This window comes from Fukomys damarensis, unplaced genomic scaffold (genome assembly GCF_012274545.1).
Source record: "Fukomys damarensis isolate Sample0158 unplaced genomic scaffold, DMR_v1.0_HiC HiC_scaffold_5, whole genome shotgun sequence".
In the NCBI taxonomy this organism is placed as follows: Eukaryota; Metazoa; Chordata; class Mammalia; order Rodentia; family Bathyergidae; genus Fukomys; species Fukomys damarensis.
The window spans coordinates 20,548,087-20,566,810 of NW_022900917.1; the positions used below are offsets into that span (position 1 = coordinate 20,548,087).

The 18,724-nt window shown below is 42.8% G+C and overlaps 1 protein-coding gene and 1 long non-coding RNA gene across 6 annotated transcripts in view; one reads left to right on the forward strand and one right to left on the reverse strand.

Moving 5' to 3' along the window:
* The window catches only part of Cdh17 (cadherin 17), a 106,000-nt gene that overhangs the window by 85,154 nt on the left and 2,122 nt on the right, over positions 1-18,724 (forward strand). For all 5 annotated transcript variants that reach the window (XM_010619622.3, XM_010619621.2, XM_010619620.1 and 2 more), the window contains 8 exons: positions 28-243; positions 4,158-4,234; positions 6,155-6,346; positions 8,991-9,235; positions 13,064-13,194; positions 15,483-15,722; positions 18,011-18,127; positions 18,264-18,377. In XM_010619622.3, the coding sequence (XP_010617924.1) occupies positions 28-243; positions 4,158-4,234; positions 6,155-6,346; positions 8,991-9,235; positions 13,064-13,194; positions 15,483-15,722; positions 18,011-18,127; positions 18,264-18,377 (1,332 nt within the window). The remainder of the gene's footprint in view (positions 1-27; positions 244-4,157; positions 4,235-6,154; positions 6,347-8,990; positions 9,236-13,063; positions 13,195-15,482; positions 15,723-18,010; positions 18,128-18,263; positions 18,378-18,724) is intronic.
* LOC109117893 overlaps positions 11,752-18,724 on the reverse strand; it is a 29,851-nt gene continuing 22,878 nt past the window's right edge. The window contains exon 2 of the long non-coding RNA XR_002025205.1: positions 11,752-11,988. This is a non-coding gene — a long non-coding RNA (uncharacterized LOC109117893). The remainder of the gene's footprint in view (positions 11,989-18,724) is intronic.

Here is an 18,724-nt window from a genome sequence, read left to right on the forward strand (position 1 = left end):
GCATGGATTTTCTTTCCTTCTCCATAGGTAGCAGTATTGGGATCTTTACTGCCCATGACATGGATGAAGCAAACACCATCAACAGTATCTTAAAGTATAAAATTGTGGAACAAACCCCCCAATTTCCCATGGATGGACTCTTTCTGATTGAAGAATACGAAGGAAAGGTCCAATTAGCTAGGCAGTCCTTGAAAAAGCAAGATGCTCCTCAGTACAACTTAACAGTGGAGGTGTCTGACAAAGGTTGGTGTCCTACCTGCTGTCTTGAGTCCACATAATTGTCTTCTAGTTATGATGTGTTACGTGTCTCATACCCGGATATAGTACGGAACTCTGCTATCTTTGCTTCCTTTGTAAAATACATGCTGTCCAGGGTAGTAGCTCAGACAAAATTGATGTTTTTTTTTTTTCTGGTGCTTCCAAGAAGCGGATGCCAATCTTCAGGGCGTGCCTTTGAGATGAAGGGGGATGGACTCTGCAGTAGGAACCTGACCCTAAGGGAGGGAGAGGAGGGGAAGGAGTGGCCTGGACCACCGAGCAGTCTAAGGAAAGCTCACTGTGGCTGTGTGGGAGGTGAAAGTACATCACCTTCAAGAATGGATCTGCCTTAGCATTACCACTCTGTACACTGGCTCAGGGAAGTGCCTGGAAAGGGGGCCTTCGCATAAATCGTGTTGAATTCCATAGCACAGCCTTGGGGGCATCATCAGTTGATATCCTAATTGCATCTGCCTTAGCATTACCACTCTGTACACTGGCTCAGGGAAGTGCCTGGAAAGGGGGCCTTGGCATAAATCGTGTTGAATTCCATAGCACAGCCTTGGGGGCATCATCAGTTGATATCCTAATTGTCACAAGTCTGCCAGGCATATTCTGGTGGCCACCGTGGTCACAAACAGGAAAATTAATTGCATTTTCCAATTTTTGCTTTCAGACTCAAACAGCCTCGAAAGTGGGGGAGAAATGCATCTCTGGGGCAGTTCTGTCCCCTGTCAGATTCTAGATGGCCTTTTGACAATATTAGGAAACATTCTCCTCTATTTCTTACACATTTCTAAAACAGACGGTTCTTAATCTTTGTGGGTCACAAGACCCTTTGGGAATCTGATGAAAACTGCATTTTCAAACACACAATCTTAGACAAATGTGCACAGTCACACAAAAATACACTTATTAAAAGAGAGTCTCATTTGAGGGCACTTCGATTCCTAGGAGGTTAGGAATCCTTCTTTGAGTTAACTTAGATTACTAAACAAGTCAATAATTGCTATCCTGGACAGCACAGGTTACATAGGCACAGAGAGGTAAAAAACACCTTTCCACACTGCTTTGTATTTCTTTCCCTTCTGTGGATGTTAACATATTGAGAGAATAGGAGTGAGTTTAGCAAACTGCCAAATACAGAATGTTAAAGTTCTCTAATTTGGCAAATATTGAGGGTCCAATGTTTGTTAAGCATTATGTTGAAGTGCAGCAGAAGAGGGCATAATAAATCATGTCTGTCCTTGATGCACTGAGAGTTTCACACTATTAGCTGTCCATTATTTCAGCAGTTACTGAACATTTACCGTGTTTGACATGCCCAGAAAGGCCCTGGGGCCACAAGATGAGGAAGACCCAGAGTCTGTCCTCAAGGAGTGCTTGCTCTGGTAGAGAAGGCAGACACATGAATTAGTAAATTACATGGAACACATACAAAATAGCCCGCAAAAGAAATGAGGGGGAGGTGAGGGGAGAGAGCGGGTAAGATAAGGAGTGCTTGCTCTGGTAGAGAAGGCAGACATTTATGAATTAGTAAATTACGTGGAACACATACAAAATAGCCCGCAAAAGAAATGAGGGGGAGGTGAGGGGAGAGAGCGGGTAAGACTTTCTGGAAGAAGTGTCATTGTGCTAAATTTTGAAGAATGAGTATGATGAGTTATAAAATTGTGTAGGACCTGTGGAAGAATGGAAATTCCACATGCAACAACATTGGGACGTGAAGGGGTTTGAAGTTATAAGTGTGTAACGTGGAAATCAGAGTACAAATTGTTCATGTGCAGGAGTATAGAAAACACGGACCAGGTTATAAAATAGTTATAAATATGTATGTGTTGCTAGAACTCGGCAATCAATTGTGCATTACAGAAAATTAGAGACCAGGCTATAGTTGACATAGTTTTATATCAAATCAAGGAAGCCCCATGACTGCCTAAATAAAGTATTTGCAGAGCAATGAGCCAGTGAATTTGGGCCCTTGGTACAAGTCAGTGTTCCTGTTGCTAGGATATAATACTTGACCTCAACCTAAAGGAGGAGAGGTTTAATTTGGCTCATGGTTTCAAGGGTTTCAGTTCATGGCCATCAGGCTCAAAGGCAGAAAAAAGGCTCATGGCAGAAGGATGTGGTGGGGCAAAGCTGTTTACTTTATGGTGGCTAGGAAGCCAAGTAGAACAGTGCCAGAGAAGAAGGCGTAAGGGACCAGATGTAGACCTGAGAGTCATCTCCGTGAGCCACTCAGACACACCATAAATGTGCTGTACTAATTTTCCGGGCAGCTTCAAGCCAATCAAATTGACAATGAAACTTAATTGTCACATCCTGGGATGACCTCATTCTTGTATGCTGTTCTGGGGATCAGCCACAACTTTAATCAATATCTGCTTGTTTATAGCGAAACTAGCATTAGATTACATCTGGCATCATGTTTGGTACATTGGGCAGCAGCTGTAGAGTTAGACTACCTGCGTAGTTAGGATCCCAGCAGGAAATTGCATGGCCTTCTCAAAATGGGTCAACAAAAAGGAGGGGCAGGGGGATCAAAGTTTGAGTCAAGTCTGAGTGACAGGAAAATCTTGTCTCAAAAAACAAACAAACAAAAAGGCTAGCAATGTAGCTCAGTGCAAAGCCCTAAGTTTAACCTCCCAGTGCCTCCAAAAACAGGTGAGGATTTGGAAAGCTCACAGGAAAGGTCAAGGGAAACAAGGAGAAACAGAATGGGCAGCTTTTACTATCTGAAGCCCTATGTTGGTAGCCAGATAGGAAGGACACCCCAGCCACTTCCTTTCTGCCCTTCCTGTCTTCTCCTGCCTGCTGGCAGAACCCACCTGTCACCTAGAGGGCAAAGGTGTCCACTGATGCCATTGATAAGGTCAAGCCTGTGGAGCACAGAGCAGGTTGAAGAGCCGAACCCAGCCTGAGCCATGTTACCTTGGGAAGATTACTTACATTCTCTATCCCTTTGCCGTCTTATTATTTAAATAAAGGGGAATGGAAGATGAGATTAGGAAGGCAGATAGGACACTTAGTGTGATGCCTGGAACATAGACACCACAAACAATTTATTACGATGAAAACTTCAGTTTTGTTAGTAACCACATTTTGTAGGTAAGCTGATCAAGGCATTGAGACATTGAGTGGATCCTCATTTTCTTAACATCTCTGATCAGGGGCCAGAATTCAAATCATGGGATCCCAGAGCCCAAATGGACCATGTACCATACAGTGTATTGTGTTTGAACAATGGCGATCCCAACAAAGAACGTGTCATGTGTTTCTTGTTCTGGCTCTCTTCCCAGGCACTTCACCCCTATCATTCCACTTTCAATTGGATCTGAGATCCACCTGTGTCTCTTACTAGGTCCCTGGACCGTCATACCCACCACTCAAAGCCTGTGCCATTTCCCAGGGTCCCATGAGCAGCCCTTGGAGGAGGCTAACTGTATCACACCCTCCCTCCCTCCGAGGGGAGGGAACGGGAGCCCTGCGACCTCTCTGCTGTAAAGGGCAGATGTGTTTGAATAGGGGAAGGCACCCTTGGGCTGTTCAGGAAGGGCTTTCTGGAAGGATAATTTCACATTGGACTTTGAAGACTGTGTGAGTCTCAGAGAAGCTGTCCACAAAAGTAGCCATCCTGCTCCCTAGGACGAGGTTGGGGAGGACGATGGGGAGTCCAGAACACTTTCCTCGGCCTGTCTGTATTTCACCTCTCCCTTTCAGTGACCGGCTTGTGAGTGCAGGAGGTGAGCGGAGGATCCTCTCCCCAGAGAGACTGCGTGTCAGTTGTGAAGTTGTGATATGGCTGTCACTTCACTTGCCGATTTTTCCTGACAGATTCCTGATTTTAATACATGATTTGCAGTGAAAAATTTCTGTGATATAACTTTGGTTTTCAGATTTCAGGACCCTCTGTGCTGTACAAATCAACATTATTGATATCAATGATCAGATTCCCATCTTTGAAAAATCAGATGTGAGTAGTTTTCACCATTTGTTTTTTTCTCTACTTTGTTCCTGTTACTCAACCCTTACTTCTTGGGGGAAAAAAAAAAGAATCGCTAAGAAAAATGCCAGACATGACAGGTAGCCATCATCACCGAACGTGTAACACACCCAGACGCCATCTTGAGTGGAAATCTTCAGGGAGCGATAATATTCACTGTTGTAGTATCTGGGAGTGAGTGTTCATAAACTACTACACACAGCTCATTTATTCCAAGGGCTGCTTAAAAGCTACAACCATCATCTTTGTCACACTGAGCAAATTTGAACAATGGCTGCCTACAGTTTGTCGGTATAGATTTTGTGGATAGAGTCAAAATTTAATAGTTGGACTACTGGAAACTTTAACTCATTTTGTAGTATTGGGTAAGAGAAGAGAAAAAAATGAGGCTCTAGTTTAAGTTGAAGACAAAATATACTCCAGACATTTGCAAGAACTAGAATTAGACATAAAGAAAAAATGAATTTAGAACATCAAGAATGCAAATTACTATTTTCTTGTCTTTAATACAGGCTTTAGTCTTGGTGATGGCTTTATCACTGCTTCCTTTTAAAAGGGACGTCTAGTCTAGCTTTATTAGTCTGAAGGAGAGAGAAGTCCATTTGACTAGATTGTTTTGTCATGTTTGAAGTCAGTGATGAGGCAGCTCAGAGCCTTCTGATGAAGTTCATATCAAAATAGAAACAAGACTGACAAAGAAGGGGACTGATTTAAGATAGGGCTTGGAATGGTAAGAGGTGTGACTAAACGTATCTTGTATAACAGGCACTGAGGTTAAGCAAGCATGAAATAAAGAATCCACCACTTCTCAGCCTCTATTCTCTTGGGCATTTTATCCTTACCCAGTGTCGTGATTTCCTTGCATCTAGACAGAAGCATTTAGATTGAGGGTAAGAATCTTGCTTTGCAGATCTCAGAGCTTAGAAATACAAATCTGGCTAAAGCAACCAAAAGCTTGCTTCGTGTATTGCAGTGGTTCTCACCTGGGACACTCCCAGGCACCATCTTGAAGATCACACACCAGGAGAGATGATCTGGGGGCTCCTCTGGGGAGTGGGAGATGTTTTAGGCCAGTGATTAATAGCACAAGCTTTGGAGTTGGACACACATGCATTCAAATTTCAATTCTATGACTCATGAGCAGTGTCGTCGTGGGTGAGCTGAACCTCTCCCCATTTGCTCTCTTCTTAAGTGGAGAGGGTATATAATATAGCTATTCAACAGGGTGTTTTATTTCTTATCTTTATTGAGCACTGACTACAGACCAGGCATTCAGGGCTTTCTGTGCATGACTGTCTCTCTTAAACCCCACAGAAAACAGGAAGTAAGTTCTTTTATCTCTATTAATGATTAAAGAAGTGAAGTAACTTGATTCAAGTCACTCAACTGACAAACAGCAAGGTTAGGACTCCTACCAGTTCTTTGACTCCAAAGTTCAAATTCTCAACTTCTATCCTTTTGTTAAGAATTAATTAAAATAATTTATGTAGAGTGTCTGTTACACTGTAGGTACTTAATACATTATAGCAATTTTTATTATCATTGTGCTATAATTATAGATATTAAACATCTTGGATATGGGAAGTGAAATCTTACTAGTAGATCTCTGAGATGTGTGTTCCTCTGTACCAGGGATTTTATTCATAACTATGACTGATATTAAGATCAACTGCACCATATTCATAAATAGAAAAAGAATGCTTGGTAAATATTGATGTAGACTATGACCATGTCCATTCTGAGACAAGGGTACCCTTTGGTTATTCTTTGGTTATTAATGACAGTGGACATTCTCATTGTTTCCTCCCCCCTTTCCTCCCCAGTATGGAAACCTGACTAGCTTAATGACAGTGGACATTCTCATTGTTTCCTCCCCCCTTTCCTCCCCAGTATGGAAACCTGACTCTTCCTGAAGACACAGCTATTGGGTCCATCATTTTAACCATCCAAGCCACGGATGCTGATGAGCCATTCACCGGGAGTTCTAAAATCCTGTACCGGATTGTACAGGGGGATGGCGAGGGAAGACTGGGGATTGACACAGATCCCCACACCAACGCGGGCTATGTCACAGTTAAAAAGGTAAATAGCCCATGAAATGAATTTATCTTTGTGATGGGTTATTTGATTGTGCGAGGACCTATAAATAGTATTAGCAGTGACCTTTAAGGCATGGCGGTGGACTCTTGGTGCACTCTGTCAGTCTTTCTCCTCCTAAGAGAAAGTCAGGGTTATAGTCCTAGTTTGTCACTGATCAGTCAATTAACTTTTACAGTGAGATAAGATTGCTCCCCCAAAATATAGGCTGAGTAATTTTTTGGTATATGCTTCATACAATAATTGAGACATACACCAAAAGTTGTTTCCCTGTAATTCAAATATAAATAGGTATTTTATATTTTAATTTGCTCAGTCTGCCAAGCTTTGTGGAGGGTTGAGCTGGGCCTCAGGGCTTCACTTCCCCCTTTGCACATGCTGGGAATTCAGGTGGATGAGCCCTGTGGCCCTCAGCTGTAGACCTTTTATTCCCCTGTGACCCGCACAGACTCCTCTTGAATAGTGACTGGAAATTGCTGGATTACCTTTCAAGGTTTGATAGGCAAGTATATCCTTTTTCCCTCCTGTTTTTACCTTTTATAGTGCTGCTAAGTGCATTGGCTCTTGCTTTGTCCCTCTCTCTTTAAGGATAAGTGGCCTGGAACCAACGTATTCTTAGTTCCTGCTTCTTTTCACAGGCTCCCACTAGCCCTTCCTCACCTGTGCCTGTCCCCTGCCGTGTACCCTGAGCCTTGACTCTTTTCCTTTGTAGTCGCTCCACCTGTGTTAGAGTATGTGCAAGGTTTACCAGATGACTCATTTACCATCTCACATGCTTGAGTCACCTTCCTTGAAACTAATTTCACCGCTTGTGGTGAATGGACACGTACTAGGTGTAATTGAAAAACATGAGGAGTGATTAAAAAATTATGACAGGAAAAGATATATTGTCATCAATACCCCTTAAAATACAGGGAGTGTTTTCCCCTAGGGCCTAAGGACGCCAAACACGCGTGATTCTAATGTCAAATGGCACTCACTCGGACCTGCTGCTTTAGCTGCTCTGGGGAGATAAAATGTGCAGTGTTCCCGGTGATGTTGCAAGCTGGTTAAAAAGAATCATGAAGCAAGAATTCAGAGAGGAAAAATTTGCATTAAAAAAAATAAAATCTAAAAGTCTGAATTTCAAGAAAGGAGGTCCTAGGAGAGAGACTGAGCCAGGCAAGGTGCAAAGAAGGCCCCTTCCCAGTCGTGCCTGACAACACTTAAACTCAAGAGTCCCCATCTGCCTCATGGCAGGCCAGGGCTGGGTGGAGGTAATCAGGGTGGGCAGCATTTCCACAACTTGTCTACTCCGAACCAGCCTTTGGGGCACGGGTCAAAGTTCCTGAGTTCCAGGCTCTCCCTGGAGCTGCTGAAGCAGCAAGTACGGGTTGGACTCTGAGTCCTTGAGCCTGCGCAGGAGCTGTCCACTGTGCAGCCCCCGGCAGAGGGCAGAGGAGAGGGATGGGCTGTGGCCCAGAGTGGCGCTGTGAAGTCCCATGGAGCTAGTTCCTGATGTGATAGTTAGATCCTCTAGATGCCGTCGCACATTAAACCTCAGCTTGAAAACTTCCAGAGTTGAGATCTTACTTTTTAAGGAACTCTTTCCATCTTAGATAGCTGTGCCTACTCAATGCTTCTTGTACCAGTCCAGTGTTGGCTTCTTCATTTCCCTTCCTGGACCCATGTAACATGGCCTGGAATGACAGCAGATCACCTATCTTCATTTGTCCATGTTTGTGATACATAATGCATACGTCCATTGTGGGCAGTAGGTCCATGTACATTGTACGCCTCAATCCTTTCTACTTCCTTTCCCCTCTCACTTCCCTTTTCCTCCACCCCTAGACTCCCTTCTCATCTGCAAAAGGTCTAGCTCTCTGTTTCATATCGTCTTATTTTGCCCTTTAAATTATTTATGCTTTGGATTTCTCATATAAGAGAAATCATGCATTTTTAATCTTCCATGTCTGATTTATTTTACCTAGCATTATGGTCTCATGCATCCATTTTCCTACAGATGACTCAAATTTCTTCTTTATGGCTGAAGAGTACTCCATTGTGTATATAAACCACATTTTATCCATTCATCTGTTGATAGACAGATGGGCCATTTCCATGATTTAACTATTCCTCCATGAGTTTAATATTTTGTTTTGTTTTTTGGTACTGGGGATCGAACTCAGGACCTTGTGCTTGCAAAGCAGGCACGATACTGCTGAGCTAAATCCCTGGCCCTAGATTAATGTGTTTTGCGGCTTGTCTTCTAAGGCTGCTGGTAAATCATTCTCTACACAAATGCAGAAATCTTTGTAATATAATAAATTCCCAAGCTTTTCTTTGAGAACTGTATTGAGAATCAACACATTTCTCCTGAATGAAGGAAGTGTCCTAGGGTTAAATAAACTTGAGAATTAGATTTCCTCTTTTAGAAAAGTTAAAATGTACATTAACATATTAAAACTAATAGTAAGTCCTGCACTGAAGATTTTTTCACGGTTTCATTATTCTGAGAAGTAGGTTTTTGGTGATACTGCACTAGGAACTGCTGCTCTATGTGAGAGTTTTTAGAATTGTATAGGAAATAAATCTTTCAAAGGAGCTAATCAACCCCAAATCAAGTTTCCTGTTTCATTTCCCTCCACAGCCTCTGGATTTTGAAACAGCAGCTATTTCCAAAATTGTAGTCCATGCAGAAAATCCTGAGCCTCTGGTACCTGGTGTCTTGTACAACTCGAGTTCGTTTGCCTCCTTCTTTCTTTTTGTGACGGATGTGAATGAAGTACCTGTGTTTTCCCAGCCTGTCTTCCAAGCGGAAGTCAGTGAAGATGTAGCTGTGGGCACTAAAGTGGGCAATGTGATGGCCGAGGATCCCGAAGGTCTGGACATAAGGTACAAGAGCACAGGGCCAAGCAGGCTGAGCTGTGTGCTGCAACTACACAGAGGGGATGAGAGGGCTGGGACGGGAGAGAAGCTGGTGGTCCTCACGGAGCAGCTGGTGGTCTGGGCAGGAGATTCTCTGCCTCGGCTCAAGCAGGTGTTCCAGACAAGTGGGAGGCAGTGCAAGTTTCATTGCCGCCCACTTGCTGCAGGACCCAGAGAGAGCTGGTGATTTCCGGGCATGGTGTCCCCCTCCTGGACTCCATGGAAGGGTTCCAGCCCAGGGAAGACCGGAGCTTCAGACAAACCCAATTGAGGGGACAGGGCCAGCTTTCAAGGGGAGGGCCTCTTGTGGAAAAAGGTGGCTCGGTTCCCTTGGCGCTCCGGAGAGCTGGTCTGGGGCAGTGAGATGCATCCTCAGGCCAGCCCTGGAAGCGCTGATGCTCAAGGTGGCGTGGCTAAGCAAAATGGGGAAATATTTCCATCTTAACAATTCTCGGTCCCCTTTTGTTCAATAGGACTAAACTGTCTTAAAATATGCACACATAATTATTTTTATTATTTTTTTTCTTTTTTGGTACCGGGAATCGAACTCAGGATCTTGCTCTTGCAAGGCAGGTGGCGGCACCACTGAGCTAAATCCCTGGCCCACATAATTATTTTTAAATGTGCAATGATGATTAGTTTGGCTATCTGGATGATACCTATAGACTCTTTTAGGTCATATATTAATAAGGGGACAGATAGGACTTGCACTCAGATCTTTTGCTTCTATGTATTGTGCAACATTATCTGTACTGTCTATAACATAGAAAATATGTTGGGATGGCTTAAACCAATGCATGTAGTTACAAATAACAATCCCTTAAGTTTCTTTAAACATTTGAAAGGGGGTCTTGTCTCCCTTTGGTCCTTTAGGAACTTTAATTTTAAGTCTTTCTGATTGTCATCTATATTGGTCTGTTGATTGCTATTATAAAATATGTGACTTTGCAAAGGAGAGAGATACATTTTTGGAAGTTCAAGGGTTACTAGATGGGGTCTGAGTGTTACTGGACATGTACAGGGTGGACTTCCAGAGAGGAGATAACTTGAGTTTATCCCACCCTTAGGGTAGGTTGTAGGCTTGCTGATTTGTCACATAAAAGAATTACAGGACATCTCAGTGAAAGGCATAAAAAGATTATTCTGAGTATACTTCTTTAACTCTCCTAGTACAGAGTGTGGGCCCTAAAGAGAGAGGCACATTATGGTTGGGGTTTAGGGTTTTATGTGCTCTCTGGGTGTCCTCAAGACGGCTGATGTAGGATGTGTGTGCCTGCTCTCTGTCAGGTTACCTGTTTGGTGGGCTAGGTTAGAATGCAAACCATCTGCATGTGTTTGAACTGCAGAGAGATGTTGTCCACTTACCAGTGTGGCTTCCTTGAGTATGGAAGTCTGGGGTTTGTGAATCTATGGTATCAGAGGAAGGGTACAGGCTCAGTTTACAGGTGGTCTTAGTTACTTATCTCTTTGCTGAGACAAAATTTCTACCATCCAAAGTTAAAGGAGGAAAGGTTTATTTGGCTTATAGTTTGTAGAGGTTTCAGTGCATCGTTAGCTGGCTCCCAGGCAAGTGGCATGGCAGAGGGGCATCGCACAGGAGAAACAGTTCATGGCAAAAGAAGGGCCAGCAGAAAGCAGCAAGCAAGCGACAAGCTACAAGCTTCTTTCTGTCCCTTACATCCTATCCAGGTGACCTGCCTTTAGTGCTGGTAGCACTCACTCCCAGGGAACCTTTAATCCTACCCAGAACTATGCCAAACCAATCATTAGACTAATTTAGTAACTACACACCTTTAATCCTAGTACCATATGTGCTAGATCCAGGCACCTCTGAAAAGTCCCCACCCAATGGCTATGTGAGGCTTTGGGGCCACATTGAGACGTAGTCATAACACAGATGAAAAGCACAGGCCCAATTTACAGGCTTGCTGCATCTTTTAGACCCTTAGGAATTATTTTGGAGGGTGTTTTCTGGAAGGGAAAAGATGTTGTCACCTTGGGTAACTGATTGTGTTCTGAAGCTGCAGTGTTCTTAAAAGTACAGTTTAGAAATTATTTTCCTCGTCCCCTTCCTATCTTTCTTGCTTCTCTCCTACCTCACGGGGCCACGGCACCACCTTAATTTAAAGGGCACCTCCCACCTCCCAACACCACCATACTGAGACCCAAGCCTCCAACGCTTGAACACAGGAACCAACACGTGAAGCCTGGGGGACAAACTTGCACCTTATCCACACCACAGTAAGGAGCAGAGTTACCACAGACTGAGAGGAGAGGTAGGCAAGGTAGATGGGAAAGAAGGCATCCTATAGATATGGCTCTGGAAGACCAATCAAAAAAGCATCTCAGGAATGAGGAACAGTCAGTAGGTTCAGATGCAAATCAGTTAAGAATTAAGGGTGACAGCAAAGTTTAGGCTGGAGCAATTTAATTCTTCAGCTGTACATATTTAGAGTCAATCAGCAGATATTATGGGTTCTCTCACTGAGGTACCCAGATGCTTCTTACTGCATCCGATGTGGTCCATGCTGTCACGATGCCTGTTGGGGATGCATCCTGCCCTCCCCTATTGGCCCCGAGTTGATTCGCTGTGCTCAGTTAGTGAGTCTTCGTGAAAGCACATCAGGTCAGCTTTGTACCTCTTCCAGGGCGAAGGACGGATCACAGAGGATTTGTTTTGTTTGACGCCCATACACACAGTGCTTGGCATGTACTATACCCTGAAAATGACGACAAACAACTGCTGAGAAACACTAGTTTAACTAAATATCATTCTCGTTTTTATGCCTAAACAGCTTGTTTTCAGTATTTTTAATCATAGAAAATATTTTGAGTACATGGAAGCATATAATTCTTTAAGTTCTAACTTGTTATTTTTTTATTTAGGTAAATAGTCTAATGATATGGAGGACATCTTTCTGGCTCTAATGTGTTGCTTCCCATAGGGCTGTGCCTGTTAGTTTTCCTGTGGTTCAAGTCTCATTTCAAGCTCACCCTTCACACGCCTCCTGAGTTCCATTGAAAATACCAGTACGTCTGGGTTCCCTTCCTGTTCACCACCGTCTGTGTGTGGCTGCCTCTTTCAAGTCTATGTTGCTGCACCTTTTGCACCCACTGATTCTCAGATGTACCCAGCACCACTGGGGTGTGACTCTCCTATACCCATTGAGCTACTCCTTGGCTTCTGTGCTCTGGGTTGGGCACCGTCCTCCTGCTTGAACTCCCTCTGCCTGCGTTAACATCTCCTTCAGCAAGGCGTCTCTGAATCCTGTCAACCTCTCTAGGATCCCAGAGGGCCCCGTCTGTGTATTTACCACATTTCATTGGCATTATCTGAATGTGTGTAAGCCATTCACCTGGCCCACTGCCTGTTAAGCGCTCAACTGATCTTTGTTCAGTGAGGGATTCACTAAGCCACCAGTGGTCTGATTATTTACCTGTTTTACCTAATGTCTCTACCTCTGGGCAGTTAGGTTTTCTCAAGAGAGGGAGGTGTGCTGAGAGATTTTTAAATATACTTCTAGGTTGCCTTATTTTAGATTATTTGATTGCCTGGAAAGCTTTTCTCTTGTAGAGTTTGTGACTATACCCTTCCAATAAAAAAGCATAAACACCACATTGTAACAATGAACAGATTCTCCTTGTGAAGACAGAGGATATAAAAATAAAAAATTTAACATGAGATAATGATCCTTGTAAATACACAAATGATGATACTGATGTAATACAGTGATGTACAACTGTTTTGTTTTCATGCAAAATAATAATGCTTTCTTCTGTTTTCTTTTCATGAAGATATTCCCTGAGAGGTGACACGCAAGGTTGGCTTAAAATTGACCCCATCACTGGCGAGATCTTTAGCGTGGCTCCGCTGGACAGGGAAACTGAAAGTGTGTATCGGGTTCAAGTGGTGGCCACGGAAGTAGGTGAGTGAGCAGAACTCTCGGAACACAGATGATCAGGGGATGCAGTGGTAAAGAGGGAGGGTGAAGAACTTGAGCTCAAACCACCAGGACGGAACAGGCTTCAAAGTAGAAGGACACGAAGGGCAGAGAAGTGCTAGCCCACCCTTCTTGGTTTTGTTAGAGATGAGAACTACCCACTAGCGGGGCTGTTTCTGGCTGGCGTTGTCCTGGAGGCTGGCCATTTGCTCTGTGTGTTTTTGTTTCGTTTTGGTTTTTTGGTAGGGGCTCTCGCCTCTTCTGGGAAACTCCCAGTGCCCCTGCCTATACTACCTCCCTCCGTCAGGGTGGCTGTGGGTTTCTCCTGGGAGTGAGGCCAGACCAAGTGGCCCAGTGATCCTAGCCCACCACTTGCTCCTGGAGCCTCACACTGCAGCCCCGTAGATTCTACCCTTTTGGAAGCAGAAAATGTTTTATGCAGTATTCTCCACATTGATATGTATCAGAATCATCTGGAGACCTTGCTCGCTGGTGATCCCAGGAGCCTACTGCTGGAAACTGATTCAGTAGGTTTGCAGGGATTTGGGCATCTTGGTTTACATGAAATAGGATAAACTTGGAAAGAAAAGACTGTTACACAGGTAAGCTGAGGGTGTTTGAATAATCCTTGCTTAATCTTTGCATCCCATGTAGTTCAGTTGTGGTGAAATATGTCATCCACTGGCTCTGAATGTGGGCTTCCAGGGAATTTTTCAAATTAAAGTAAGCTCACAGGAACATATGCTTACCAGCGATAGGCTGCTAATTAAAACACTGAATTCTTTGCATTTAAATGGAATCTTCCAACCCACAGTAGATAATCTGTTGATTTTAAACTGATCAGAGGCTCTAATTAGCTGGTAAATATGTGCCAGGTTTACCAAGAAAAAAACTGAACAAATTACACAACACATGCATATACTTTTAGACCAATAAAAACCTTTCAAAATGTGAAGCCTCAAATTGGAGGCTAGAGTGGGGAACAGAGAAAGAAATCATAAAAATGGTCTGTGTAAGTGGAGAGATTAAGAAACTCAAAATTAGCACAATCAAGTGAAACCAAAGCAGGCAGAAACACAGAACTTCTATGCCAACTTCAGCATGGAGTGTGAGTACATGGGCCCGCCGAGCCGAGTCAGGGACAGCCTCTGAATTCCTCTGTCACACTGTGTACACCCAGCTCTTGATTTAGAGACTCCTGGTGAATCAGGAAGGTCCTGGCTCAGCCTTCATGCCATGCACCCCTCCGTCATTCCACAGGACTTCACACTGCTCTGTGGGTATGTTTGAGGCATGTCTCACATTTGAGAAATTTCACGAATCAAGACCGCTCTCCAAATGCTAGTCCTTTTTCAGTTGCTGGGACTGAAATAACGGAAATAGACAAAATGACTTCAAGAGCCCCAGGGGGTTTTCTCTGGTTTGGTCAGGGAAATAGAAGACAGGAAAGAAAACAAGGAATCAGAATTGAGTGGAACTGAAACAGTCAAATTGTAGAAAGAGTGTGTTTGACGTTGGGGAGAAAATAGTCTGTGTTTATGGCGGCCTGCACTATGCACATAGTAACAACTTCCCCATGATATCACACTATGAGCTATGTTCTATTAGTGAGCAAAATTAGGGAGAGAGAAACCAAAACATGGGGCAGTTATGTAACTTGTCCAAGATCACACAGCTACCAACCGATCATGCAGCACATTACAGGTTTCTCCACACAATAGCATAACACGTAACATTTATGCAGCCTTTTATTATTTTCTACAGCACTCAATTCTACGTGAGACCTTTACAAAGCCATGTTTTTCAGCTGAAGAAAGGTGGCTTAGATTCTGGCCTGTCATGTGTAAGGCACTGCTAAGGTGCTCCAGAGGGTGTGAGCATGAGCTAGACCTCCGGGGGTGGAAACCTGCTTCTCACCGGCTGTGTGACCTTGAGTAAATCATACACCTTCTCTGAGTTTCAGTCTTCCCACCTGCAAGTGTGCAATAGCTGTTTAGAAGCAACAGTACACACATCTTGGTTGGTATTAACGTTAAGACTTTAGGGGCAAAACCAGGTCTTTGATTCTAAAAGCTTCTCTCTACTACCTCAATAGATATACGTGCTTAAATATGGTTTTTGAATCGGGGATCGCACTCAGGTCCTTGCGTTTGCAAAGCGGACAGCGGAACCACTGAGCTAAATCCCCGGCCCGATGTTGAACTTTTTTTAAAAGCAAGAAATATTAGGAGGACTGTGAGCATGCTGACACGTTTCATTCACTCTCTGCTTAGGCGGGTCCTCCCTGAGCTCCACCTCGTTTTTCCACCTGGCCCTCAAGGATGTGAATGACAACCCCCCGCGGCTGGCCAAGGACTACACAGGCTTGTTCTTCTGCTACCCGCTCAGTGCGCCGGGAAGCCTGGTGTTCGAGGCCACTGACGATGACCAGCAGACGTTCCGGGGTTTCCACTTTACATTTGCCCTCGGCAGTGAAAGTCTACAGAAGGACTGGGAAGTTTCCAAAATCAACGGTGAGGCGTCAGAACTCCCTCAAGAAAAACACGGCTGGTTGACGAAATTAGGTTTTATTTGCCTCGGGCGGATGCTGGGGCAGTCAATTTGAAACCCATTTTTCTTTATGTACATAGGCATTTGGTATACAAATTTATTTCTTAGTATTCCTTGGCTGCATTCCATACAGTCTGACTTATATTGTGCTTTCATTGGTTCAAAATACAGATTTTCTTTATATTTCTTCTGCGATCTATGGACTATTTAGAAACGTTAGTTTCCAAATATTTGGGGGACTATTTCCTACATCCTTCTGATTTCTAATTTAATTCTATTGTGACTAGAGAATATGGCTGAAATAATTTAAAATTATTTCTTTGTTGTATTATCTGCATTGTTTCTTCTACAATTACTTTGTTTCTTTGGAAGTAATATTTTTGCCCCCTCAGGATGCTTTTAAAGTATTTTATCACTAGTTTTCAGTAACTTGATTATCTGCCATGGTATAATTTTGCTCAAAGTTTTGTTAATTTTCTTGAGATCTGAGGGCTTAGACTTTCTGTCATACTTGCAAAAATAGTTCTTCTTTCAAATACTTTTTAATCTTTTCATTCTTTAGTCCCTTTGAGGGATTCAATTACATATAATTAGGTTATTTGAAGTCCTTTTAAGGCTCTATGGTGCTATTTTTTCTTTTCATTTTTTCTCTGCTTTATTTTTGATAATTTATATGTCTTAAAACTCATGCCTTTTTTTCCTCATTATTTTCAAATTGCCATTAATCCCGTGTAGTAATTTTTCACATCAAATGTTATCATTTTCATCTCTAAATTAAATGGAGTCTTCCACGTCTGTACTTAACACTCTTTCTTCTGAACATATAAGATACGACTATTTTCTTGTCTTTGGCAACTATTAATGTCACTTCAGAATAGCTTTTGATTGGTTTTTCTGGTATGTCTTTTTTATTAAATGTCAAATTTGGATGCCAAATAGTTTTATATTCCCATAAATATTCTTGAGCCTTATTCTGAAACGCAGTTAAGTTACTTAGAAATAGTTTGACACTTTCACACTGTTTTTAAGTTTGATTAGGCAAGGCCAGGGCAACATTTATTTTAGGGCTCATTTTTCCTAACTGCTGAGGCCAAAAACCTGTCTGTGATTTATACCATGAATGGTGAGGTGTTTCACTCTGACTCCTAGGACAGGAACAATTTCCTGGCCCTTTTACACCAAAGATTGTTCTGACTAGTTGCTTGTGTAGCTTGTTCTTTTTATGAACATGCTCTGCCCTGTACTCAGTGAAAACTTACAGTGAGTACGTGGGCTCCTTCTGCCTCTCCCTGGTTCTCTGCTCTCAGAGCTTCCAGTTGCCTCTACCTCTCCTTATTCCAGCTCCATCGCCTAACTTGGAGTCATGCCTGGGCTCCTGGCTCTACAATGACCTGGACATTCTATGTTGTAAGAACTTGTTAACATATCATTTGTCTTCTTTCAGATATCACTGTCCTTTATCTCATGTCCAATATCTTTAAAACTATTGTTTCATGTATTCTGTTTTTTTTCGTTGGTTTTGGTGGAATGATATATCCACCTGGATCCCGGTTAGCCAATTTTTTCTAGGAGTAAAAGTGGAAGCCATAATTTTTAGGTCTGAAAATCTTCCCCCAAGTTCTGGAAAAGTTCTAGGTATATACACGAATGCGATGATACTAGAGAAATGAGTTGAAATAAGATCAAAACTATTTTTAGAAGTTGAGCTGGGGCAGTGCTATTTAGTGTTTCTAAGTGCAAGAAGGCTGTGAAGTACCGCACAGAGAAAATGATGTTAGATCAGCTGTGTTGAGGCTGGAGTTCCAGTGCTGCCTGACTCTCAGGTCAGAGTTAACAATGTATTCTAAATAAGGCAGATAAGGCAACTTTAAAGAGAAACACACAGGAACCAAGCCTTAGTGTCTGTCACAATTTTGTACCTGTGTTTCCCTTAGAAGCAAAGGTTTAATATATTTACTACAACAGTATTGGGGGCATATTTATAAACACACTTCTGGGAATAATAAGAGCTAAATGTATTTAGTATTCATTTCTAATCTAATTTCTAATTTCAATTCTAAGTTGAGAATTTAGCCTTTATTTACCATATGAGAAGATACATGTGGAAGGAGGCAGGTGATACTTTGAGTAATTTAACACATAGCTAACCCTTTCCCAGTCAGCCTGAGTATATAATGCAGTGAGTTATTTCTGCTGATGCACGAGTCTGAAGATGTGTTTTGTGTCATTTCTATTTTCCATGTTCTGACAGGCACTTTTGCCAAACTTTCCACCAAGCACACCAGCTTTGAGGAGAGAGTTTATAATATCCCAATCCGCATCAGCGATGGGGGTCGGCCACCTTTGGAAGGGACAGTCAATTTACCAGGTAGGTATTTTGCTGCAGGCAACTTAGGATAGTATCTGTTGCTACAGGAAGTTTTAGGGAATTCTTGTTTTTGATATAGGATTCTGCAACTATTCACCTCAAAATTGACCCTACCAAATACTCTTCTGTTTTTTAGTTACTTTTTGCACCTGTGTGGAGGGCAGCTGTTTCCGGCCAACAGGTAGACAGGATGGAATACCCACTGTGGGTATGGCAGTTGGTATACTCCTGACCACTTTTCTATTCATCGGTGAGTGTAACTTCTCAGCTTCAAGAATTCCTATCTTTGGTTTCAGAAATATGGAGGGCTTGGTCTGGTGGATGCTCACATGGTAACCAAGGCATTAGTCAAAGACATAGATCACCAGTCAGTACACCAAGCTTTTCTGGTTGTTTTAGAACCACTCTCTATCTAGCGTTGCCTTAGTATTTTATGAAATATGCCAGAAGAGGCTTCAGTCACCTTTACTGTAACAAATATCTGTGATAAAACAACTTAGATAGGGTTTGTTTTGGCTCATAGTTTCAGAGATTCCAGTCCATGATTGATTTCTCTATCGCTTTTGGGCCTGTGGGCAGGCAGCACAAAGCCATTTA